Genomic DNA, 27,028 nt, shown 5'->3' with positions numbered 1-27,028 from the left:
CAGAGTGAGACTCTGTCACAAAAAAGAAAAAATATTTTGAAATATGTTTATATTAATAGAAAATTCCCAATTAATACAGTCCTCAATATTTCAGAAATTGTGATTGTTTATGGTTTGGTTTCAAGATTATCTTTTTGCCGGGCGCGGTGGCTCAAGCCTGTAATCCCAGCACTTTGGGAGGCCGAGACGGGCGGATCACGAGGTCAGGAGTTTGAGACCATCCTGGCTAACACGGTGAAACCCCATCTCTACTAAAAAATACAAAAAGCTAGCCGGGCAAGGTGGCTGGCGCCTGTAGTCCCAGCTACTCAGGAGGCTGAGGCAGGAGAATGGCATAAACCCGGGAGGCGGAGCTTGCAGTGAGCTGAGATCCGGCCACTGCACTCCAGCCCGGGCGACAGAGCAAGACTCCGTCCGTCTCAAAAAAAAAAAAAAAAAAAAAAAAGATTATCTTTTTACTCTCTAGGCGAAAGTAGTTTCCTAAGAATATTAACTTAGGATTGATGATTTGAAGCACCACAGAAACATCTGTTTACATTCAGATAATTAATATGCTAATTTCTATCTATTAAATTAAGCAGGTTACCTAAGGACTTTTCAAAATAATACTTCATTAGCCTGATAATAATGAATATATATAGTTGAAATAAGAAAATGGACATCTGTTGTAAGACATCCTTCAATTTAAGCCTTTTACTAAATCAAACCAGTTTTCATACCTTAATTTCAATTATGGAGGTTTTACATGTCAATAAACCAAAACAATACAAAACAAAAAATCCTCTTTTGAGATAGAAAACAAACATTTCCATTCTTACCTTTGATGGTCTCCATTCCCAACTATCACCTATCTGTTGTGAATGTTTAATGAATTCTGCACAATAATGTTGGAATGTTTTTTCTCCAATGAACTCATCTTCTTCCATGTTAAATGAAAACTGCAACATAAAAACTAAGTATTAGCATCAACTTTAGAATGATATTGAAAGGAATTCTGCTAACTGATTTATTTCTGTCAATAAACCAAATTTTGGGATGTAGAATGGCCTCAAGGCCACTCAAAAATGGTTTTGGTCAGGCGTGGTGGCTCACACCTATAATTCCAGCAATTTGGGAGGCGAAAGCAGGAAGACAGCTTGAACTGAGGAGTTCGAGACTAGCCTGGTCAACATAGCAAGACTGTCTATATAAAAACTAAAAAACAGCCAGGCATAGTGGTGTGCACTTGTAGTCTCATCTACTCAGGAGGCTGAAGCAGGAGGATCACTTGAGACCAGGAGTTCAAGACTGCAGTTAGCTATGATCATGCCACTGTACTCCAGCGCGGGCAAGAGAATGAGACCCCATCTCAAAAGAAATAAAAAAGTGTTTTTGTTTTTCCTATCTTTCTCACCTTATCCCCATTTTTTTGTTGTTGTTTTTATTTTTGTTGTTTTTGTTATTGTTGTTTTTGAGATGAAGATTCGCTCCGTCATCCAAGCTGGAGTGCAATGGCATGATGCCGGCTCACTGCAACCTCCGCTTCCCAGGTTCAAGCGATTCTCCCACCTCAGCCTCTCGAGTAGCTGGGATCACAGTTGCATGCCAACACGCTGGCTAATTTTTGTATTCTTAGTAAAGACAGGGTTTCACCATGTTGGCCAGGCTGGTCTTAAACTCCTGACCTCAAGCGATCCATCAGCCTCGGCTTCCCATAGTGCTGAGATTATAGGCATGAGCCACAATGCCCAGCTTTTTTTGTTTTTATATTCCTGTTTCTGTATCTTTGGTGCTTAGCATAGTAAACACTCTAGATGCTTTTGTTCAACTGAATTAAAATCATATAAACTGCAAGGATTTTAAACCCCTGTTTGGCTCCAAGGTCAATGATCTGTCTATATTAGCTAATTCCTAAACCAGTGTCATTTCTGATTATTCAAATTTAGTATAATCTATGTAAGTTTGTTCATTCATCCAACAAATACATAGTGAATATCTATTAAGTTGCAGGCACTGTGCGTAAGTAAAAGTTAGGTATACAAAAATGAAAAAATATATAGTCCTTGCCTTGTAAGAGCTCATATTCTAACAAAGGGAAATAAGAAATACAAATAATTACAGTAGGAACTCTCTTACCCAACCTCCATCTAACCAACTTGCCAGATTAATCAACACTGACTCATGTCTACAGCATGCTGATCGTGAAGCACCTCTGCTCCCATCAGTTAACTGTGTGTTCACAAACCTTATTCTCCTATCATAAATAGATACTGTAATTAAATGTTAAACAAACCAAAACATAAGAGTAAAAAAGAGGGCCGGGCGTGGTGGCTCACCCAGCACTTTGGGAGGCCAAGGCGGGCAGATTATGAGGTCAGGAGATCAAGACCATCCTGGCTAACACGGTGAAACTCCATCTCTACTAAAAATACAAAAAATTAGCCGGGCATGGTGGCGGGTGCCTGTAGTCCCAGCCACTCAAGAGGCTGAGGCAGGAGAATGGCATGAACTCAGGAGGCAGAGCTTGCAGTGAGCTGAGATGGCGCCACTGCACTCCAGCCTGGGCGACAGAGCCAGACTCCATCTCAAAAAAAAAAAAAAAAAATTAAAAAAGAAGGACAACTGATATTTCTATAACCAAATGCCTTGGAAAGATTTGATAAAAGTGAGTCTCTCTAAGAAAAATAAACTGCTATTGAACTAGGTATGGACAATACAACTGAAAAGATTGGTGGGGGACAGGGGAGAGAAAAGATTCCAAGCTTTCTGCCTTTAGGTGGTGGTTCATTGAGTAAGACAGAAGTCTCTGGAGGAAGAAAAGGTTTGGGAAGAGAGATGGGTTTAATTTGGTCATATTGAGTTTGAATTTGAAATGCCTGTGGAATGTCCAAGTAAAAGGGTCTAGCAGGCATTTTGAGGTGTGTGTTGAACTCAAAAGGAAAGAGAAATCTGGGCTGGAAATACCGATTCTATATCAACATTACGTAGACGGTAACAGAACCCATTTCATCAATTGCAGAGAGAATGCAAAACTAGAATAGCAAGAGAAGACTGATATGGTGCAGTCAGAGGAAATTTTTCCAAATGTATGATGATCCTGACATATACTGAAAGATACTAAATCAAAGAAAAATTAACTTTCGTTCATAAAGAACACTAATATACTTAGTAATATTTTTAAAACTCCAACAGACTCTTAGTAACAAAACTGAACAAAGTAGCCTAAGCCCTCCAGTTACTTGAGGTTTACTGAAGTATTGAAAATACTTAAACATAAAATTTCATTCAATAGCCATAGTGTATCTAATTAACAGCACTGTGCTACAAGCAAGATGACTGAACATCAAAACACTAATTGATATTTGGTTGAATACTTTTAAAATTATCTAAGGACTAGGCTTTGCTGAAGGATGCTACATACCATAATACAAACACTTATGGCTTGATTACAAAATTAGGAAGTATACTATATTAAAAAGATATCTATCTCAACTCGATTCATCATAACGTACCATAATGAAATATCATGGAATAATTATTGTTTTTTTGCTCAAGCAAGAATATTTCAACTCAAAAATGTACATATAATTCAATCAACATTTTTATACGTAGTTTTGAAGTTGTAATACTTTCTGGTCCTCTACCAAATTCATAAACTAGCAGAGGCAGAAATTTGAATCTGAGAACTTCCTACAATGAAATGGATGAAAATATGGCTAAAAATGGAAATAACCACAACTGTGGCTTATTAAGCAATAATAGCAAGAATAGTACTTATTTTGCAAATTGAAAAACCTTAGATATGTGAACTGCATATGTTTCCAGACTTAAGTTATCTTAAACTAAATTCATACTACAGGTGACAACAGTCACTCAAGTGAACTCTCAGTAAAAAGATGAATTTCAATTCTCATCTCATCCTAAACAATGAATCTCTCATTTCTAGTTGTAAGTAAAAGTTAGAAATGAGTCAGCACTCCTTGTGTCATAAAGTATAAGTTGTTTTGTTTTGTTTTGTGTTTTGGAGACGGAATCACCCAGGCTGGCATGCAGTGGCATGATCTCAGTTCACTGCAATCTCTGCCTCCCGAGTTCAAGCGATTCTCCTGACTCAGCCTCCCAAGTAGCTGGGACTACAGGTGCACGCCACCACACCAGGCTAATTTTTTGTATTTTAGTAGAGACCGGGTTTCACTGTGTTGCCCAGGCTGGTCTCGAACTCCTGAGCTCAGACAATCCACCCACCTTGGCCTCCCAAAATACTAGGATTATAGGTGTGAGCCACCACGCCCGGCATTAAGTTGTTAATGTATCCATTTTGCTTGAGACTTACTCCAGCTGAAGAATTGTGTTGTTTTGTTTCTGTTTTTGTTTTTGTTAGGTAACATTCAATCAAAACCTTTCTCTAACTGCTTTACCAGAGACTAAAGATTGGAAAATAGAGTAAGTTTCCCCGCCAACTGAGGGTAGTCTTTCCAAACTATAAGTTAGCCCTTAGACTAAAAGCATAGAAGATGTTTATTCTGCTGTTGTTCAAACATATCTTTCCAGAAAAGCAGGCTTAGTGAATTCTAACACTATATAATCATTGTTTAAATGATCCTTTTTAATTGAAAACAATTTTTTTCACTACCACTCTCCATATTGTTTAATGTGATTTTTTTTTTCCTTTAAATTACATTTATTTTAATGCTGAATTTACTCCCGTGCCATAAGTTTTTGTTTCTTCAGTTTCTTCTGGGATATCTTTTTCTTCTGGGCAACCTCCTCTTCTGGTTTAGGAACAATCTGTTCCTTTTCGGTAAGGATCATCTCAATGTGGCAGGGAGAGCTCATGTATGGGTTAATCCGACCATAAGCTCTGTAGGTCCATCGGCGCATCTTAGGTGCTTTGTTCACTTGGATATGCTTGATGACCAGAGAATCTACATCTAAACCCTTAAGTTCAGCATTACTCTCTGCGTTTTTAAGCATGTGCAGCAAAAATTCAGCACTCTTTTTGGGCCATCGACCTTGTGTCCAGCCCCACTGCTTGGCCTGGGCACACCTGCCAACTCCACCATTGTAACGTCGGAATGGTACGCACTGTTTCTGTAAAGTGACATCTTTCAGATACTTTGTGGCTTTTCTAATATGCATACCCTTGATGGCCTGGGCAGTTTCACGAGTGTTCTTAAAGTGAACACAAAGATTGGAACCTCTTGATTTGCATGATTTCGTGGGGTTCTCCGGGTCAAGTGAATAGCGAACCATTTTCACAGATTACCTCAGGCCGCTTAGGGGAAGAGGAAGTGTGATTTTTAATATAATGTGTGTGGAACTAATTCTTTGTTATTGTTTTAGTTGGAGCTGTTGATTTGATGAATCTATAAATCAATGTATATCAAAGTCATAATAGGACTAAAACACTGTAAGAAATATAACTAAATTTCCCGGAACTTAAGATCATTTACAAAAATGTGATTACCACAGAACATGCTATGCATACATTTAAACATTAAAAATCATTTTTGACTAATAAAGTAGGCAATTTCCTGAATACTTGTCCCTCCTAGCAACAATTCCACAGTATTTATAACTCTAAGTGTAGACTCTTTTTTAAAAAACATGCAATATCAGCTAGGAGAGTTAAACATCAACCCACTACTTTTATGGCAATTTGGCTTGAATTCATTTAGATTAATTTAATCACTTACCTAGCAAGGTCCTTAGGCAGTGGTCCTCAAATTTTAGAGAGCAAGGAAGCAACCACAGTGCAAATTTAAATGCAGAATCCTAGGTCTTGGCCAAAAGATAACCTGATTCTGAAGACCCCAAAATAATTACTTTTAATTAGCACCTGGGATACTTTCAAAGGGAATCATGCTAAAAGACCAGCATGATCCCTAGACAAAAGATGACTCATTTTGATAGGGCTGGTAAAAGACCTGGATTTCAAGACATTTGGCAGCCTGGGTGGGACACAGAAGGCATGGCCCTGGGCAATCCAATAAAATAGCACAGAGATACATCAAAAGAGAAGTCGGATCAGTCCTGACAACAGATGACTAGCAGGGCTCAATTCTCCCTCCTTGCCCTCCCATTGGAATACATATTCCAAATCAAAGTTTAAATAAGAGGCAACACTGTACTTAGCCTAGAAATGAGGAATCTCTGTTGGTAGCTGAGGCTTGCTCTGACCTCTCTATCACTAGGTTAGTTGGGAAGAGGGTCATTTCACCCTCTCCCATTCTGTATTCCCTTCCGAGAAACAGATCCTGAGTTGCCCCTCCCCTCCTGGTTTCTAGCCCCACTGGTAATTCTCCTTCAAAGCAGTTCTCCTCCCAGTAGTGCAGTGTGCATGGCCAGATGTGGAAGGTGAAGCCCTGAGGTAAACTGAGTACTGTGCAGCGAGCAACAGGTTTGCTGCAGGAACAGGATGAGCTCTCAAAATAGTAGAGTCTCACCACTAACACCCGAAAAAACTAAAAAAAAAAAAAACTATAAACTATTTCAAATCATACAAAAACACTTCCCTCATTATAGTTACAGGACCGAAAGATTCAACACTAGGAAAGGAAGACCTCTCCTGAGTATAGAAAATGATCCATCCTTCATAAATTTGGTTGCACCCATTCATCTGCTTTCCAAGCTAACAAAAAGAGGAAGATTCCTCCAGCTTCTAAATGTAGCGAGATGAAGGAAGGAATGCTTGGTCACTCTGACCAGTCAACATGCCCCTCTTTTGTCAAGGTAAGTAAACCAAAACACAAGACCTTTAAGTAGCTCTTGCATAAGAAAAGAGGGGCACTACCATAAACAGGAAGAGGTAAAGCTTGCTCCAGTAATGGGCTTACACTAGGAATACGGAAATCAAACTGAGGAATTATCTACTCTGTGTTCCCAATTTTAAAAAGAAAAAGTTTACAAAGGGAAAGACCTCATCTAAAAGCAAGAGATGAGGAAGGAAAAACAGCTGAGATTAAAAAGGAAACTGCATAAGAAAAAACTGGAAGGAAATTCAAACATGTAACTGTAGAGATATAAATTCTACATTCAAGGCAACAGAGAGATGTATAGAAGCTGGAAAAAAATCACATTCGAGTTTCAGTGTAAAAGCATATAAGATCCTCTCCAAATACACAAAAGAAAAAAGACCAAGATGAAAACAATGCATATTGTTTGATGGGAAGGACAAAGAACACAGGTCCAACCTACAAATAACTGGAATTTCTGAACTGCAATCATAAGCAAATGTACAACTGAAAAACTGTTCTAAGATGGAGGAAAAAAAGATTTAAAAGATTTACCTACAAACTGAAAGAATTCACCATGTTTCTAAAAAAAACAAAGCTGTTGGAAAGAAACTTATGCCTAAACATAGCCTGGTGGAATATCTTAATTTAAAGACTAGAAAGAAAAAAGATGCAAGCAAAAAAAAAAAGGTTTACCTACAAGTAACAAAAATCTGGGTAGCCTCTGCCATCTTCACCTACTGCAGTGAATGCCAGAAGATGATACAGCAACGTCTACAATGTCTGGGGATTTGATTTACACTTTGTATCTTAGCATCTATAACAGATAGGCAAACAGTAAATTTTTTTTTAAGTTGTAAATGAATAAAAGAAAAATTCAGACCAGGCACAGTGGTTCATGCCTGTAATCCCAGCACTTTGGGAGCCTGAGACAGGAGAATCACCTGAGGTCAGGAGTTCAAGACCAGCCTGGCTAACATGGTGAAATCCCTTCTCTACTTAAAATACAAAAATTAGCCAGGTGCAGTAGTGTGCACTGTAGTCCTAGCTACTCCAGAGGCTGAGGCAGGAGAATCGCTTAAACCCAGGAGGCGGAGGTTGCAGTGAGCTAAGATTGTGCCACTGCACTCCAGCCTGGGTGACAAAGCGAGACTGTCTTAAAAAAAAAAAAGAAAAAAAATGTAAAAATTTGAATGGACTTATTCTATGTATCTCTTCTCATTTATAGTACCTTTCTTCAACTTTCAGGTCTATTCACTTCTTGGAACTTTTCTTACACAAACTGATGTATACTTTGGGAGGCCAAGGTGGGAGGATCACTTGAGGCTAGGAATTCAAGGTTGCAGTGAGCTATGACCGTGACACTGCCCTTCAGCCTGGAGACAGAGCAAGATCCTGTCTCTAAAACAAACAACAACAACAAAACCCACAGATCTATGTGACATCCAATCTTTCTGATACCAGTATCATTATTTTTATTAAAAGATTTTAATTTTTTAATAATAAAACTCTGCAAGCACCTAAGAACAACTGTTCCACCACTGATGACAATTTGAGCTGATCCACCAGCTCAAACTCTCTTGCTGCCTTTGAACAGTGGGTGGTAGGACTAGTACAACAAACTCTAGTCAGCACATATGCCAAGATTCCCAGGATTAGGAAATAAGGAGATAACGGGGTATCCTTGGCCAAAAGTATCCAAAAAATAAGAAGAGACAGAAAGGAGCAGTGGCTCACGCCTGTAATCCGCCAAAGTGGACAGATCACCTGAGGTCAGGAGTTCGAGACCAACCTGACCAACATGGTGAAACCCCATCGCTACTAAAAATACAAAAATTAGCTGGGCGTGGTGGCGGGCGGCTGTAATCCCAGCTACTTGGGAGGCTGAGGCAGGAGAATCACTTGAACCTGGGAGGCAGAGGGTGCAATGAGCTGAGATCGTGCCATTGCACTCCAGCTTAGGCGACAGAGTGAGACTCCATCTCAAAAAAAAAAAAAAAAAAAAAAAAAGGACCAACACAATATCAGAAGCTACAGAATCAGTACCAGCCTGAATAAAGATGATAGAGCAAAGTGTCTTTAAAATATACTACCAAGTGCCATATTTTTATTTTGGAAAATAAAAAAAGGAAATGGTTGGACATTTTTGTAATGAAAGACACATTCCCTTTAAATTTTTCCTCTTGCAAACGTCTTTGTTCAGAGATGAGACTAATGTGCCTTCTATTTCCACAAGTTTTTCATTCATTCACTCAGTACCTACAATACCCTAGTGCTTGCTGTGAGTGTCCTCCTAGAAAAGAATATCAAACTTCCTGGCAAAACTGGGAAAGACTCCAAAACTTGGAGTTCTGAACACATGAATTCAATTCTTAAAGAACTGAATTTTGAAATTTGAGTAAGGGCCAACCAGGTGGAGACAAAGTCACTCCAAAAACATGAAGGAGCTCCTGCAAAGACAGGGTCTGAAAAGAATGCAAGGTTTAAAAATAAAACAAATGGCAGTGGATGCAGCATAGCTTGGATGGAGTAGAGTATGGGCAAATAAGGTCTAACGGTTCCCAACTTTATGGGGAACCCACTCTTCAAGGGGCTGCTTGGAAATAAATGGGATCATATTGGATTGTCAAAAAAAAAAGAAGTTAGAGCTTGCCATTGCCATTTAGTACTGAGGGACCAGGTAAAATAAACGTTCTACGATGTGCAGGACAATCCCACACAGTGAAGAGTTGTCCGTAAAAATGCCAGTAGAGCCCCCTTTGAGAAATACTGGGAAGTAGGTAAGGAATTAACAAAGTCTAGAGAATTTAACTCTAGGGCCTCAGCATATCCTTTAAAATCTGAGATCACAACCTCCATTTCACTCACTAAATATTTACTAAGTGCTAAAAGATAAACTAAGGCACATTAAAATTTTAAAGAGTTTATTTGAGGTCAGGCACAGTAATCCCAGCACTTTGGGAGGACAAGGCAGGTGGATTGCTTGAGCCCAGGAATTTAAGACCAGCCTGGGCAAATGGTGATATCCTGCCTCTACAAAAAATACAAAAATTAACCTGGCATAGTGGTGCATGCCTGTAGCTACTTGGGAGGCTGAAGTGGGAGGATAGCTTGAGCCCAGGAAATCGAGGCTGCAGTGAGCCATAATTGCACTACTGCCCTCCAGCCTGGGCGACACAAGATACTGTCTCAAAAAAACAAAAACAAGAAAATGTTTATTTGAGCAGACAATGGTTAACTCATTTATGCAGGAGGTTGCAAATTTTTTTGTGTGAAAAATCAGACCTTGGTGATGACCTTGAGCAGGATATAAATAACTCCCACAAGCTTAGCATTCCAATAATGGAACACTAGGCATATTAACGAATTAGTCAGCTCCAGAATGCAAGCAACATGGGGCTGCACCAAAGGGACACAGTTAGAAAGCTTTTGTAGAGTAAACGGCAGAAGCAAGGCCAAGAAAATCTATGATTGGTCAAAGTGGAGTAGTCTTACTTGGATCATTCCAGTAAAAGGCAGTGGTTAGAGGTTAGTTGGTTTCTGATTGGTTAAGCTACAAGTTTCATTTTCCTAGAATAAGACCATTTAGACTGAGTTGGGTGTTAGTTTATGTAGGAACCCAGGGCACTGGAGCTTCCTCAGGCAATGGCCTCCCAATTATTTTAACACAGGAAGCTGTTTTTGCTGGGCAATAAATACGTTTCCTTCTTTCCTCTGACCATGATGAAGCTTGGAACTTTGTGGCCTACCTTTAATAATTGTACAACATTCACAGTATATTTTCAGTATAACTCACCCTAATCACATCTTTCTATTCAAGCTTCATATTTCCACAATCTTGATTTCTCTTTATTTTTTATGTTATTATATATTATATAGTTTATAAGCTACCTCAAATACTTTTGAAACTAAGCTACAAAAGTAAAATGAAAAAACAGAAAAGAAAAAGAAAACTAGATAATAAGACGAGAAGAAAAAAATATTACACTGAGCCCCCAGATCATCCTGAGAGGTTTAAGATACTTTTTTTTTTGAGAGAGGGGGTCTATGTCACCCAGGATTGAGGGCAGTGGTGCCATCTCAGCTGACTGCAACCTCCACCTCCCAGGCTCAAGCGATCCTCCCACCTCAGCCTCTTGAGTAGCTGGGACCACACGTGTGCACCACCATGCACAGCTACTTTTTTGTATTTTTTGTAGACACAGGGTTTTGCAATGTTACCAAAGCTGGTCTCGAACTCCTCAGCTAAGGCAATTTGCCTGCCTCAGCCTCCCAAAGTGCTGAGATCACAGGCGTGAACCACTGCACCCAGACTTGGGTTAAGAGACTTTCAAAAAGAAGTATAATACAGTCTTTGCCTTCAATAGTTTGTAATCAAAATGTTTTTTTATTTTTCAGAATACACATTCTTTTCAAAGTAATCAAATTTTTAAGTAAAGATTCAAATTGAAAAGAACATCAGAGAATAATGGATAATAAAAAAGTGATGAATTATACAACCACTGAAGAATTAGTATGGATTAAAATAATTAAAATCGCATGTATTACTATGTATTAAGAACTGGTAACAAACAGAGCAACTTTTTGAGGTAAATTACTAGGATTTTCTTTATTTTATAAATAAGGAAATTGAGACAGAGAGGGTAACTTGTCCAAGGTAAGATAGCTGTTAAGCGTAGCAATTTGACCTAAGGCAGTCTGGAACCAGAGCCTGTGCCCTACAGGAGTTAGAATTCAGTTAATCCTTGAATTATAGGAGGATATAGAAAGAAAAATAGAAGGGATGGGGGCAGTGGCAGTGAACCTTGGAACAGACTGAAATGAGGTACACCAGTAAAGAACCTGAATGGAGAGTATAGATTGAGGGATATTGAGAATCTAGGGACAGGGTGCAGAAAGTTTACAGTCTTAAAACTCAAAGGAAGCTTGGAGAGGTAGCTCTCGCCTTTAGTCCTTACTACTCAGGAGGCTGAGGCAGGAGGACTGCCTCAGCCAGGAGTCAAGGCTGTGTAGTGCCTTCTAATTGTGCCTCTAAATAGCCACTGCACTCCAGCCTGGGCAACTTACAGAGACTCCACCTCTTAAAAAACAAACCAAAAAAAGAAACCAAAAAAAACCCAAAGGAGATTCCATTTAAAACAGTTGGTAATAGGAAACCATTGTAGGTTCTTGAGCTCAGAAGAGATGATAAAAAGGTTTCCTCGGAAAGATGTTACATGACAGTGATATGAAATAACCCTAGCTTCAAAGCTAAACTCCTATTACTAAGCACTCTTCCTGGATCCTATAAACCTATGTGATCAGGTAAGCACATTAGAGAAGTCTTGTCTCTGCAGTTTTCAGCAACCATTCCCTAATCAGAATTCCTTCAGGTACAGCTTATTCTCCTATTCTCCATTCCCCAACTTTCTAATTGTTTTATTATACTCAGGCTGCTTGTCCCCTGAAAACATTTGTTTTCAACAGATAATCACCAAATGATCTCTATGGCTTTTTTTTTTTTCCTTAAGATTCCCTGATTATATTTATGATTCAAACACAACCTCCTGGGTCCCAAACACATCTCTAGGCTTCAAAGATAATCATCAAATCAAGCCCATCTTAAGAAATCTTCTGTAAGTTTTACTCTCCCTGTTTTTCCTAAAGGGCTGCTTTACCTTTCTCAGAAATGTATTAGGCATCAGGAACTACTGTCAACATATAGTTTGTCACAAAACATTATACATAACTTGAATGGCCCACCATGTAGCAAAATCTCAGTTAACCTTATCATAATAGAACAGGAGGTGGCAAGGGAAAAGCAGGAGACAGGGGAAATAATCTTTTAACACTCCACATTCAAATGAATGAAGTTTAGAACTACTATTTCCACTAATTTCTTCAATTTAAAATATCAATAACAATTTTTAAACTCTGCAATCTGCAAGACTTTAATTTTAATTTCTCAATACTCTGGATTTATTTTTTGGTCAAGGTTCTGTAACATTTCCTCTGGTCACTGTTTAACCCTTCGGAAGCAATGAGAAAGGATTCTACTTTGGGTCCTAAGATGTATTTGAGTACCACAGAGGGCCTATGTCCTCCCATCCTGAGACGCATAAACTTGTTTTTGCCACTAAAGAATAGTGACAATTGTCCAATAACAAAAGTTATAAATCTGACTCAAAATGAACTTGTGACAAAGACTTATTAAACTCACAACGGAGCAAGCTGAATGGCTTAGTGCGCTCAAAAGCATTTCAGGAACTGAACATAAACACTGAAGAAAGGATAAGTTTGATAGGTTAGATAGAAAAATGGTTAATATTGGCAGGGCGCGGTGGCTTATGCCTGTAATCCCAGCACTTTGGGAGGCCGAGGCAGGCGGATGGATCACAAGATCAGGAGTTCAACACCAGCCTGTCCAATATGGTAAAACCCCGTCTCTACTAAACATACAAAAATTAGCTGGGCATGGTGGCGGGCACCTGTAGTCCCAGCTACTCGGGAGGCTGAGGCAGGAGAACTGCTTGAATCCGGGAGGCAGAGATTGCACTGAGCCGAGATCATGCCACTGCACTCCAGCCTGGGTGACAGAGCGAGAATCTGTCTCCAAAAAAAAGAAAAAAGAAAAATCGTTAATATCCTACAACGCAATAGAACTACAACCTTTACGAGTACTGTATTTTTTTTCTATCCCACTCAAATAATCTGCATCTCCATTACCCAAAAAGATGTTAACTACAAAGCCTAGGCCCTAATCAATATCATGCCAAACAAAATACACTCCCCTAGACATCTAAATCATCTTCAGGTGGGCCTATTAAACAGGCTCCATTTTGACTCTGAAAAAAACATGCTGTCATCCTTTTGCCTTATTTCCAATACTTTTGTAATTTTTACTACGAAAAGTTTCTGTAAATCAGTCAACTATTCCTTTATCATTCTCCCGCCCTCCCCGCCAATTCTTGATTTTATAGGTTTTCTGGGAGGTTAAAAAAAAAAAAAACCTCTTGGCTCTAAATATCAAGTTATTCCTCCTGATACTTTATGAATCCGAAACTTCAAATTAAGCTGGACTCAGCCACCGGAAACCCCGGTAATTTAATACTGTTTCAACGTCACATGGCCAAAGATTTGCTATCAGTATGTGGATTTTAAACACAAGGTAGTAACTACCCACTTCGAGAGTGCTGCAGCATTTGGGTACTGGGCCAGGAGTGCTGGTGACACCTTGTGCGCGACGGGGACGGGGTCTCGGGGAGGGAGCGTCCTCGCCTTTCCCCGCTCGCCCAGAGCGCGGCGGCCTACACAGGCCTGCAGTTCACCGGCGGGGAGCCGCTTCCCCGGCCTTTTGTTCAGGACTGGACTATGTCCCGCCTACCCGCGCGAGCCCTTCCTCCCTGTCCTAGGAGCAGGGCGAGGAGCGTGTGGGAAGCAGAGCCGGGAGGAGGCGACCGGCAGGGGCTGTGGGAATACTCACCCCGCTCCGCTCGGCCCCTGACCCCGCAGCCCAGCCCGGCGAGGGCGGGGCGACGGGGCCAGGGGGAGGAGAGCTGGAGAGTGGAACCCAGCGCCCTGCGAGGCCACTGCCGCGCCGGTGCCCCTAGGGGGCTGAACGATGGGACTACTGGGGCCTCGAGGACGGAGGAAGACCCAAGCCAGTGCGCCCCGAGGCCAACCAGAAGCCGCCGTGGCCTCCTTCACTGAGAGCCGCCAGCTGCCGAGTCGGAGCGTGCGCACTGCGCCTTCCCATGCGCCGTGGGGACCGCCTAGCGCAGGCGGGTGACGTGATCGGCCGCGCGCTCCGGGCAGGGGCGGGGCTGGGATCCAGGCCGGGACTGGGAAGGGGTGGAGAGGAGGGAAGCGAGACTTCCCCGCCGCCGGCTTCCACTGCCGCCAAGGCCCCGCCCCTCGCTTGGCGGACAGCTCTCACCCCCCAACCCCCACCTCCAACCCAGCGCAGGCGGTGCCCTCCGCCGAGCACAAAGGCGGCTCGTTGAGTGGGGAGCGGGTTACTAGCAGCCCCCTAAGAGGTTGGAGAGCCGTGCCAGCATTCACACACTACAAAAAGTCCTGTAAACACCACAATTAAGCACAAGCACGGCTACCCCTTGAAAACTTACGGATGGAGGGAGAAGTTAGGAATTCGAATATTGACAATAGTACCATCTGTGGCACATATCCCAGAGGAGAAAAAAAAAAAAAAACTAGCAGCAAAATTAAATTGGGGCGAAACGATGGGGATAAAGACTAGAAAAATGTAAGAGTAACAGGGGTAATCGAACTGAAATAGCAGACATCTGAAAGAAAACTAGCATCTGCTCCTTCTAACAGAGTTAAATGTGTTGGAAATGAGAAAATGCAGGCGAAGAAGTGAAAGGAAAACCTGCCTTCAAACTACATGACATGGTTTTGATCTTGTACTACAGTTGTATAAGATGTCACCATTGGAAGAAACTAGGTGATAGGTACACGGGACTCTAGGTGCTGTTGTATTTTTGCAGTTTCCTGTGTCTATAATGATTTCCAAATAACAAGTTTTCCTTTTAGAATACTGATCAGTGGCGACCAGGATGAAGGGCTGAAGGAAGGGGTTGACTAGAAAGGTGCTTGAGAGCTTTTATACCGTGATTGTGTTGGTGACTAAACCACTGTTTGACGAAACCCGTAAGAGGTATAAATTTTACTTTATGTAAAATAGTTTAAAACTCAAAATGGTGCGACTAATAAAAATGAACTTACACTAACTTTTTTTAGCAACTATGGATGTAAATTAATTGGTAGCTGCCAATTTAATTGTACAATTTCTTTTTTTTTTTTAATTATACTTTAAGTTCTAGGGTACATGTGCATAACGTGCAGGTTTGTTACATATGTATACATGTGCCATGTTGGTGTGCTGCACCCATCAACTCTTCAGCACCCATCAATTCATCATTTATATCAGGTATAACTCCCCAGTGCAATCCCTCCCCCCTCCCCCCTCCCCATGATAGGCCCCATTGTGTGATGTTCCCCTTCCCGAGTCCAAGTGAGCTCATTGTTCAGTTCCCACCTATGAGTGAGAACATGCGGTGTTTGGTTTTCTCTTCTTGTGATAGTTTGCTAAGAATGATGGTTTCCAGCTGCATCCATGTCCCTACAAAGGACGCAAACTCATCCTTTTTTATGGCTGCATAATATTCCATGGTGTATATGTGCCACATTTTCTTAATCCAGTCTGTCACTGATGGACATTTGGGTTGATTCCAAGTCTTTGCTATTGTGAATAGTGCCGCAATAAACATACGTGTGCATGTGTCTTTGTAGTAGCATAATTTATAATCCTTTGGGTATATACCCAGTAGTGGGATGGCTGGGTCATATGGTACATCTAGTTCTAGGTCCTTGAGGAATCGCCATACTGTTTTCCATAATGGTTGAACTAGTTTACAATCCCACCAACAGTGTAAAAGTGTTCCTATTTCTCCACATCCTCTCCAACACCTGTTGTTTCCTGACTTTTTAATGATTGCCATTCTAACTGGTGTGAGATGGTATCTCATTGTGGTTTTGATTTGCATTTCTCTGATGGCGAGTGATGATGAGCATTTTTTCATGTGTCTGTTGGCTGTATGAATGTCTTCTTTTGAGAAATGTCTGTTCATATCCTTTCCCCACTTTTTGATGGGGTTGTTTGTTTTTTTCTTGTATATTTGTTTGAGTTCTTTGTAGATTCTGGAAATCAGCCCTTTGTCAGATGAGTAGATTGCAAAAATTTTCTCCCATTCTGTAGGTTGCCTGTTCACTCTGATGGTAGTTTCTTTTGCTGTGCAGAAGCTCTTTAGTTTAATGAGATCCAATTTAGATTATCCATTTAATTTTTTTAAAAGCACAAGGCAGTGTGTTCTCAATGAGAGCTTAAGTAGACCAGGTATCTCCATCAGCTTTTAAGTATTTACCTTAAAAACGTATTTCACAGATGAAAACAGGAATGCGGCTTGGCGCAGTGGCGCACGCCTGTAATCCCAGCACTTTGGGAGGCCGAAGTAGGAGAATCTCTTGAGCCCAGGAGTTCGAGACCAGCCTGGGCAACACAGTGAGACCTCATCTCTACAAAAATGTTTCAAAATAAGAATAAATATTTTTAAAAAGAATGCACTGCTTTACATCATACTCAATATTTTAGAAACGCAGCACACCAACCACCATGTTAATTAAATAAATTTTTTTTTGCACTGGAGGTGTCTTAAAGTTTCATAATTCACATGCCAAAAACAAAGAAACTAAAAGAAATAACTCAGTTAACCCCCATGTACTTCCTGTCATCATATCCCTCATGGCAAAGAATGATATTGGCCTGTTTGTGTTTACCGTACAACACTATAAAGTGCTTTAAGGCTACGGTCTGTCATCACGGCATTTCAAGGTTCGAGCCGGGCTCCTATAGCTCTCCTCTCTGATCACTGAAGTTCACTGACAAATCTACTCACAAAGGGCAGAGTAATTGGAGGAAAGGCATGCAAGTTTATTTAGCACATATACATGAGAACCTTCAGAATGAAGACCCAAAGATACAGGGAAAATTGTAATGTCCATTTGTACATCCAACAAAGTATGGACAGCAATGTACAAATATGATTGGACAAAAGGGTATGCGCTAATGCTAATAGCCTGAGTGGGGAAACCCAGCAAGGCCTGTCTGTTTCTTCTTGGCCTCTCTGAGCATGTACTCCTTCCTTCCAGGTGTGGGGTGGGACCCTCTCTGCAATGACAGTCTTAGGACCTACAGTCAGAAAAGGTAGATCAGATAATTTCTTTATGGCCAGTTTTTACAAAAAAAGGTGGGGGGAAAATTAAAGTAATATTTCCAGGATTTATGACTGGCTTTGGGGAAAAGAGGTTCTAGTTTCTATGGTCCGCCTAGTTTCTATAGCTAGCCTTAGGGGAGAATGGCACAAAGAGACAGGAAGGCAGGAGAAGGTCAGAGAAAAACTTTTGCTTCTGAGAGTTTCATTGTGGGGTATTATTTTCTAGTCCCGATAGTCCTAACTAGTAGTAAGTATTCTTTGAATAAAACAAGGAATTGATCACAAAAAGAAAGGGAGTTAAAATTTATTGAACACCTATTATAGTCCAGAAGCTTTATATGTACATAGTTAATCTCATAACTTCATGACATACCCATTTTATAATGATATATCTTAATTATTAAATCCTTTTAATACTTATTTTATTAGATTTCTCTGTTTCATTTGGACATATCACTCACTTCCAAAAAGTCTTGCTTCCTTTCGCTTATGTAAAACCCATAGTCCCCTGATTCTCCTTCCAGCTCTGTGGCCATATTTTTTTTTTTTTTTTTTTAAAGACAAAGTCTCCCGCTCTTTCACCAATGGCCGGGTCATAACTTACTGGTCATAACTTACTGTTACCTGGAATTCCTGGCCTCAAGCAGTTTTCCCACCTCAGCCTCCCAAAGCGCTGTGATTACAGATGTGGCCATTCTTTTTTCTCACTGTTTTAGGCTTTTGTTTGTCCATTATGCTTTAATGCTCATGTTTCACACAGAGCCTTCTAAAAGTTTAAACTTCAACTTTTTTGTTTTTTTGTTTTAGTTTTCTGATACTCATGTACATTTTTTTAATTCAAAATAGGGTTATACAAACTGCATTACATTCAAAGTCATTTTCCTTTAACCAATAAACACTTTTATTATCAAAAATTACAATGCAGTATGAATGTGTCTTTTAAGATGTAATTACAGGATTTATTTAAAAATAATAATTCATAATATCCTTTCGATAGTATGGTCCTATAAAGGGACACAACTTTTTAAGTTCCATGGTAAATGTCTTATTTACTCAATCTTGCCAGTTCTTATTACTTGCATGCATATATCCTTTCTGCTCATATCCCATAGGTCACACCTATATTCAAGGAAGGAAGAAAATGTAGCGTCTAGCCATGGGCTCAGTCAAACCTTGACAGGGTGGGATTGTTTTATTATTAAAAGAAAGAAGAGAAGAATAGATACTAGGGAACAAAAGCTATCTCCACTGCAGCTTATAGTAGGCAGATCTCTCTTCCACCACCCTCCAGGAGGTCCTTAGGGAAAGATAAATTATATAAAAGAGTTAGAGGAGGTAATCTGATTGGATGGTAGAGATAAACTTGTCTTGAAGCTGTGTGTGCATAGCACTTACTTAAAAGTGTGAGAGAAAAAAACACTAGTAGGCAAAACTATAGAGACAGTAAAAGATTAGTGGTGGAAAGAGTTTGGGGGAAGGGAGGCAAAGAAGGAAGAGATGAATACATGGAGAATAAGGCATTTTTTAGGACAGTGAAACTATGATATATGTTACTGAAATAGTGGATATGTGACATTATGCATTTGTCAGAACTCATATTGCAAAGACAAGGAACAAGGCTAGAATCTGATAACCCAGAAGGATATGCTATTGCCATGCAGTTTTTCTACATCCCCAAAAGTAAAAGAACATAGGACCCTCTCAACCAATTCCAATGGGAGTAAAAAAGCACCTGGATAATAATAGACCACTGCCAGAATGATCCTTGTAGAACATTGGGTTCCCCTGATAAATTTAAAATACAATGTATAGTTCCCAACTATCTTCAAACTCTTGAAAGATTAAAAAGTCCAACCACGAATGTTAAAAACGTAGACAAAGCAGGCCAGGCGCGGTGGCTCACGCCTGTAATCCCAGCACTTTTGGAGGCCCAGGCAGGCGGATCTCTTGAGGCCAGGAGTTCGAGACCAGCATGGCAAGTATGGTGAAACCCTGTCTCTACTAAAAATACAAAATTATTCAGGCATGGTGGTGGTGCATGCCTATAATCCCAGCTACTTGGGAGGCTAAGACATGAGAATCACTTAAACCTGGGGGTGGGGGCAGAGAGTGGGGTAGGAGTGGGAGCGGAGGTTGCAGTGAGCCAAAATGGCACCGCTGCACTCCAGCCTGGGCAACAGCAAGACTCAGTCAAAAAAAAAAAAAGAGAGACAAAGCAAATACCGAAATTCACTACATAAAATATTTCAACTTATTCCGACTCTTATTCAGATTGCTCAAATTGGATTATTTCCAGAAACGTGTTCTAACCTTCATAGTACAAACTAGACTCTCAAGAATAAGATACTAAAAACTCAAGCACAGGTAGAAGCTATAATCCCATTACTATCCTTTTTTTTTTTTTTTTGAGACAGAGTCTCTCTCTGTTGCCCAGGCTGGGGTGCAGTGGCGTGATATCAGCTCACTGCAAACTTCCTCGCCTCCCAGGTTCAAGCAATTCTCCGACCTCAGTGTCCTCAGTAGCTGGGATTACAGGCGTGAGCCACTGTGCTCGGCCTAATTTTTGTATTTTTAGTAGAGACAGGATTTCACCATGTCAGTCAGGCTGGTCTTGAACTCCTGACCTCATGATCTGCCTGCCTTGGCCTCCCAAAGTACTGGGATTACAGGCATGAGCCACTGCGTCGGCCTCATTGCCATGCATTCTTAGCTATATAGCACATCACTCACTGCTGCAATCTACATTACCTTTATCCTTTGCTAACATCAAAACCTTTACAAATAATTTTCGGTAACCTTGGGACTTTTTTTAAATGTTTCTTTATTTTATTTATTTATTTATTTATTTTTTTGGTATGGAGTCTCACTCTGTCACCCAGGCTGGAGTGCAGTGACGCCATCAGGGTTCACTGCAACCTCTGTCTCCCAGGTTCCAGTGATTCTCGTTCCTCAGCCACCCGAGTAGCTGGAATTACAGGCGCACGCCACCATGCTCAGCTAATTTTTTTTACTTTTAGCAGAGAGGGGGTTTCACCATGTTGGACAAGCTGATCTTGAACTCCTGACCTCAAGTGATCCACCTGCCTTGGCCTCCCAAAGTGCTGGGATTATAGGCGTGAGCCACCATGCCCAACATTTTTAATGTTTCTAAGGCAGCACAGATAATTAAATAATCATAGATTATCATTAAAATATGACAATTCTCCATTGCTGTTTCCATACAAATATTTGAATCCCAAGTGTCCAGTCACAGCCTCCAATTTTATATACTGTAATTATATGTATACTACTAAAAATCAAATAAAACATATAATTTTCAAACATGTTTAATTCCATAAAAATAACGAAATTCAGAAGCAAAATTGTTTCTAAATTAGAATCATCAACTAAGTCAAGCTCTAAGTTAAGGAATTTGATCAATATAGAACATTAGTAGTATACAATTTTTATTTTCATATTGATCACAAAATGTATATCTACTCCAAGATATTTACTCAAGAGAAATAAACATATATGTCCACAAAAATACTTGTATGTGATTATTCATAGAAGCATTATTCATAAGAGCCAAAGCTGAAAACAATCTGAACGTCCTTCCAGATGAATGGGAAGCAAATTGTGGTACAGTATGTCCATGCAATGGAAGACTACTCAGCTGTAAGAAGAAACTAATTACTGCTAAATGCAACAACATGAATTCATCTCAAAACATCATGCTGAGCAAAAGAAGCCAGACATATACATACTGTATGATACTATTTTCTAGAGTTGGCAAAGCTAATCTAGAGTAGCTAATCTAGAATAAATGAGTAGTGGCTTAGGGCTGAGGATTGGAGACAGGATTAACTACAAAGGGTACGAGGTAACATTTTGGGATAATGAAAATACTTTGATTGTAGTCATGGTTATATGTTGTCTTAGTCTATTCAGGCTGCTATAACAAAATACCTTAAACTAGGTGACTTATAAACAGCAGAAATGTATGTCTCACAGCTATGAAAGCTGGAAAGTCCAAGATCTGGGCACTAGTAGACTTGGTGTCTAGTGAGGACCTAGTTCTGGGTTTGTTGAAAAGCCCTATCTCCTAGTACCATCACTTTGGGGATTAAGATCTCATTTTGGGGAAAGACATTCAGACCATCGTAGCATATGGAGTATATGCATTTATCAAAATGCATTGAACTGTAGACTTAAGTTGGGAGCATTTTATTATATATAAACTATACCTCAAAAATTTATTAAAAATATAAAAATAAAACAAAACCCCAAAAATATATATGTACTTCACATGTATTAAAGGCAACAAGAAGGTGTAAGGGAAAGCTTAAAATCGCCTTGCTGTTACTGTTATCAGTTTTCTCAACTTCACTGTGATATAAACCCTTTTTCTGGCAGTATATATCACTATTTTAAATTAATAGACTTTACTTTTTAGAAAATGTTTATGTTTCCAGAAAATTGAGCAGATAGTATGGATAATTACTATCTATGTATCTGTCTATATGCAACCCACTCATAGTTTTACCTTTTATTAACATCTTGCATTAGTGTGGTACATTTGTTACAATTGAGCTAAGTTATAGGCTATTGGTAAATATGTAAATTATATCCTGTCTGGTAGTGATTTGAATTGGCTGCCCCACCCCTCCAATGGAAAAACCAGTTCTATCCCATTTTGCCTGGTTCATATGAGTAAAATAATTTTTAAACATGCTCATTGGTATATCTGTATGAAAGTCATGATTTTACCCTTTTCTGAAATTATCTTTTAATGAGGGCCTGGCAATTTACACCCATGTGGCTTTTCAGTCGCAATCTTCACTGAAGTGTCCAGGACCACTGAAGGGAAGGGCAGTCCAGGGTCTTTGTAGGCACAGGCGTGGGAAAATGAACCAAACCTTGACCAAAGCGTCCTTGAATGGAGAATGGTGAAAGATGGTGAAGGGCTCAAGAAGTAAATGATAAAGTAGATCAATAGCAAACTGTGATAAAAGAATGTACAACACCTTCGGACAATGCAGAAAAGAAGAGTCCAGGATCGGGCTTGGTGGCTCACGCCTGTAATCTCAGCACTTTGGGAGGCTGAAGCAGGTGGATCATGAGGTCAGGAGTTCGAGCCCAGCCAACATGGTGAAACCCTGTCTCTACTAAAAATACAAAAATTAGCTGAGCATGGAGGCATGTGCCTGTAATCCCAGCTACTTGGGAAGCTGAGGCAGGAGAATCACTTGAACCCGGGAAGCGGAGTTTGCAGTGAGCCAAGATCTCGCCATCGCACTCAGCCTGGGCAACAGGGTGAGAGTCTGTCTCAACAACAACAAAAAAAGAAGAGTCCAACAGGACATTTGCAGCACCCTATATCCATAATTCACTGATTTGGAAAGCAGTTGGTGGAAAATAATCTAGATGGTAAAAGAACTGCAGAATCTCATAAATTCTTCAGAAGTTTTGGTTCAAACACACTGTGCTTTCGGGGCCCCAGGATAGACTGCCTGGTACCTTGCAGCTAGATATTCTTCCGTACTGGACTTTCCATTCACCATCCAGCAAAGAAAATACCACAGGATAATGAGATAAGATCAATGCACATGCCCCAGGGTCCATCTTTTGTTAGTAAGGGCTTGAATGTCCTTGTTCAATAATGATCTGTTTCCTTAAATGTTGTGTGGCTATGTTTACTAATCAGGAATTAATTATGATTATAGGATTCAACTGCATATTGATATTAGTGTGTTACAATGATATTTTGCATAAAGACAAGTTTAGTCTGCAAACCTGGAAGCCTCTGGGCAGATTTAATTCAAGAAGCTGCTCTAGATTCAGATCAAATCAGGAGTTGCCTCCTGAAGCAATAACGATAATATGCACTTGCCCAGCCCCTTCATCTGCATTATCTCATTAGTGAGACAAGAGACATACAGTGGAAAGGGCACCAATTTGAAGGCAAGAAGTCATGGGGCAAGCTTCAGTCCTGTCCCTTCCATGGTATGTAAATTTTGGGCAGTCACTTACTTTCTCTGAACCTCAGGATCTATATTTCTATGAAGTGGAATTGGTAATAATCCCCACTTTGCAGGGCTGTGGAAACCAAAATATACACATTTTTAAATTTAAGGGATTGATACCTAGAAACAATGAAATCATACCAACAATCATTAATGTGATTGTGTAATCTGTATTTTCTAACAAGGAAAGATGACCAGGTACAAAACAGAGTGTAAAGAATTACCTCATTCATTGTCCTGTAGAAAAACAGTAAAAGGTTACAATCAGAAATTAATCATGGTGACCTCTAGGTAGGAAGATCATGGGTGATTTTTTTTTTTTTTTTTTTTTTTAGACAGAGTCTCGCTCTGCTGCCCAGGCTGGAGTGTAGTAGCATGATCTTGGCTCACTGCAACCTCCGCCTCCCACATTCAGGCGATTCTCATCCCTCAGTCTCTCGAGTAGCTGGGATTAGAGGTGCCCGCCAACATGCCTGGCTAATTTGACGTACTTTTAGTAGAGGTGGGGTTTTGCCATGTTGGCCAGACTGGTCTCGAACTTCCAAATTCAGGTGATCATGGGTGATTTCTTTTTCTTCACATGCTTTTGATATTTGAGTTAAGAAAAATAACGTATTATTGATATGATTTTATAATAAAAATGTTAACTTCAATTTAAAACTTAAAATTTATATCTGTGGTTTTAAATGACAACAAATGATTTAAAATCTTTAGTATGTATTGGACAGAAAGAAAGGATTGTTATCTGGGTATAAATTGTATCCTGTTGTTCTGTAAACGGAGTAAGAGTGGAGGAAAAGAGGTCAACTTCAAAGGGAAAAAAGCCAAAATGTGATGGCTGGCAAAGGATAATGGGACATTCTAGATGGGCAGTGCCTGCCTTCTGCAGTCCAGAGTTGGCCATGGAGAACGCCCCTTTGAGGTTCAGTCTTCCTCATAAGAGGAGCTGATCATATAAATCTGAAGGGATAGATAGTAGAAAGATGGAAAGAAATATCCTTCTTTATATACACAAAGCAGGCATACAATGAGACATGAATAATGACAGGGAAGAAAGAGGATACCATGAAAGCTGTCCAGTCCCATTAAAATTACATGCTGTTAGAATGCTGAATTTGGAGTGACACTGCCCACAGTTAGGAGTATTGCTACATATTTAATGTAATGTTTAACTGTTTAATACTATGATGGTTTTAATTCTTTATGCTGTTTGATGTGTGTGATAAAGAGGAGGTAACATGCATCACCTCATAGACTTATCTCTGATATTGGTTCTTAATATACATAACACACATCCCACGTGTAAAAGTCAGATGTTCAGTCTGGTCAATGGGGAAATGCTGGGATTTCACCTGGCTAATTGGTCATAAGGTCCTCATGAAGATGGCCCAGAGAGTGATGTAACAGCCAATAGGTGAAATATAGCACTTGAAAAGACCACAAATAAATCATTACAATGCCTTCCCAGATACTTACGAATTCCATTAATCTCATTGAGGCCATTCAGACTGAGGTTACCTGCTTGTGTAATGCTTGGCCTAGAGATTCCACAAATCTGAAGCTGCCTAAGGTCCCAGGCGGGAAGACTGGGGTGTGGGCAGCTGGACAGTGCTAGAGGACATCTGCCTGGAATAAGGGCAACAGTCAAGATGTTATGAAAACACTTTGCCTGTGTGCTGCACCCATGTCACATCCCTGTATCCTTTCAATAAATGCCTTTGCTAAATGGAGTGTGGGTATCTCATTTCTTCAGCTTTCAGAAATATAATTAAAACAATCTGGATTGGAATATCCAAAAGGAGACATCCAGTAGACAGTTGTTTAGTGTATAAGTCCAGAGCTCATGGAAGAGGTCAAGCTGAAAATATATACAGTGAAGTTATCTCCTATGCTTGCTTAACTTATATTAACTCTACTATATGCATTTGGCAAAAAACAAAAACATATTTTTCTTATAACATGGCCGCTAAATGCAAGCCAACAACTTCATCTGGCGTTTAACTAAAGAAACAACCTTCTGTTCCAATAGCGGAGGAAAACTGGCTGTGTAGGATTTCTTGATTGATAGTATATACATTCAAAATCATGTATACAGTATTTTAGAGGAAATTTTAAAGATTTTCAAAGATAATTTTAACTCTGTTTTATTTTTGCCTTTCACGCTGACTTTAGATTCTAGCCCCCTCAGAACAAGTCAGTCCCTGTATCTGGGTGTCACTGATATACAGGTGATTGCAGTTCTGGTCACAGAAGAGGCTATTCTGGGGAGAGTACATACAGTGAGAGAAGAAGAGACCTGGGGGTGAAATATTAGGGAACATCAATATTTGAAAAGCAGACAGAAGAGCCTAGAATGATTCTAAAAGAATTAGGAGGGGGGGGTGAGGAAAGAAACCAAGAACAGAGTTTCCCGAGAGTGGTTAACAGTGTCAAAAATAAAGCAAAGAAAATCAAGGAAGATAAGTCCTGAGAAGCAACCATTGGCTATGGAAATTAAGAAGATACTGATGACCTTAGCAAAAGCAGTTTGGGTGTTATGATGGTGGATGCCTCTCTAAAAGAATAAGTAGCCCTGGCATGGTGGCTCACGCCTGTAATCCCAGCACTTTGGGGGGTCGAGGTGGGCAGATCACAAGGTAAGGAGTTTGAGACCACCCTGGCCAATATGGTGAAACCTCTTCTGTACTAAAAATACAAAAATTCGCCGGGTGTGGTGGTGGGTGCCTGTAATCCCAATTACTCGGGAGGCTGAGGCAGGATAATTGCCTGAACCCGGAAGGTGGAGGTTGCAGTGAGCCAAGATTGTGCCACTACACTCCAGTCTGGGTGACAGAGCCAGACTCCATCTCAAAAAAAAAAAGTAAAAACAACAAAATGTGCAGAGTGGCAAGGAAGTAGAAACTTCAAGCTTTTCTGTGAAGAGAAGGAAAAAGGGTGGCAGGTAGGGAAGAATAAGAGCCAAGGAGTAAGGAGGGGTACTTTGGTATTTCACATTTTAAATGGGTGTTGATCTTGATCCAATTTATAGGCCAAGCACAAGAACCAGAAGGAAAGAGGAGATAATTGAGACAACACAGTCCCTGAAGAGACACAGGGTGAGTCCCAAGTACTTAGCTGCATTAACTGGAAGAAGGGCAAAGGAGAAAGATGTACTGGGAATAGATGCCTTTGTGTTTGAGAGGAAAGAAATGCCAGGGAGAAAGAATTGAGGAAACTTCATTTCCAATAGCTTCCACTTTCTCTGTAACATAGGAAGTAAGCACAGCCATTTTCCTTTATTTATTTATTTATTTATTTATTTATTTATTTATTTATTTATTTATTTATTTAGAGATGGAATTTCACTCTGTCACCCAGGCTGGAGCACAGTGGTGTGCCATCTCAGCTCACTGAAACCTCTGCTTCCCAGGTTCAAACAACTCTCCTGCCTCAGCCTACCAAGTAGCTGGGACTACAGGTGCATGCCACCACGCCCAGCTAATTTTTTTGTATTTTAGTAGAGACGGGGTTTAACCTTGTTGCCCAGGCTGGTTGTGAA

General features: G+C 40.2%; 1 protein-coding gene and 1 pseudogene across 6 annotated transcripts in view; both read right to left on the bottom strand.

The window, feature by feature from the left end:
- Positions 1-14,439, bottom strand: part of ATG10 (autophagy related 10) — a 284,072-nt gene extending 269,633 nt beyond the window's left edge. For 2 of the 5 annotated variants that reach the window (XM_023214976.1, XM_023214980.1), the window contains exons 1-2: positions 14,176-14,439; positions 819-938 (exon numbers count right to left, since the gene is read on the bottom strand). In XM_023214976.1, the coding sequence (XP_023070744.1) occupies positions 819-926 (108 nt within the window). In that variant the 5' untranslated portion in view covers positions 927-938; positions 14,176-14,439. Of the gene's footprint in view, positions 1-818; positions 939-5,675; positions 6,420-13,180; positions 13,224-13,875 lie in introns of those variants that run through there. The other 3 variants (XM_023214977.1, XM_023214979.1, XM_023214978.1) reach the window with 3 other exon arrangements.
- On the bottom strand, positions 4,637-5,275 carry LOC111544453 (annotated as a pseudogene). Its single transcript, XR_002732164.2, has one exon. The product of XR_002732164.2 is annotated as a 60S ribosomal protein L17 pseudogene (transcript).
- Positions 14,440-27,028: the final 12,589 nt, after the last annotated feature.

Source organism: Piliocolobus tephrosceles, chromosome 4 (genome assembly GCF_002776525.5).
Source record: "Piliocolobus tephrosceles isolate RC106 chromosome 4, ASM277652v3, whole genome shotgun sequence".
NCBI classification, from domain to species: Eukaryota; Metazoa; Chordata; class Mammalia; order Primates; family Cercopithecidae; genus Piliocolobus; species Piliocolobus tephrosceles.
The sequence above is the reverse complement of the archived record's forward strand: the minus strand, read 5'-3'. Positions and strand labels throughout refer to the sequence as shown.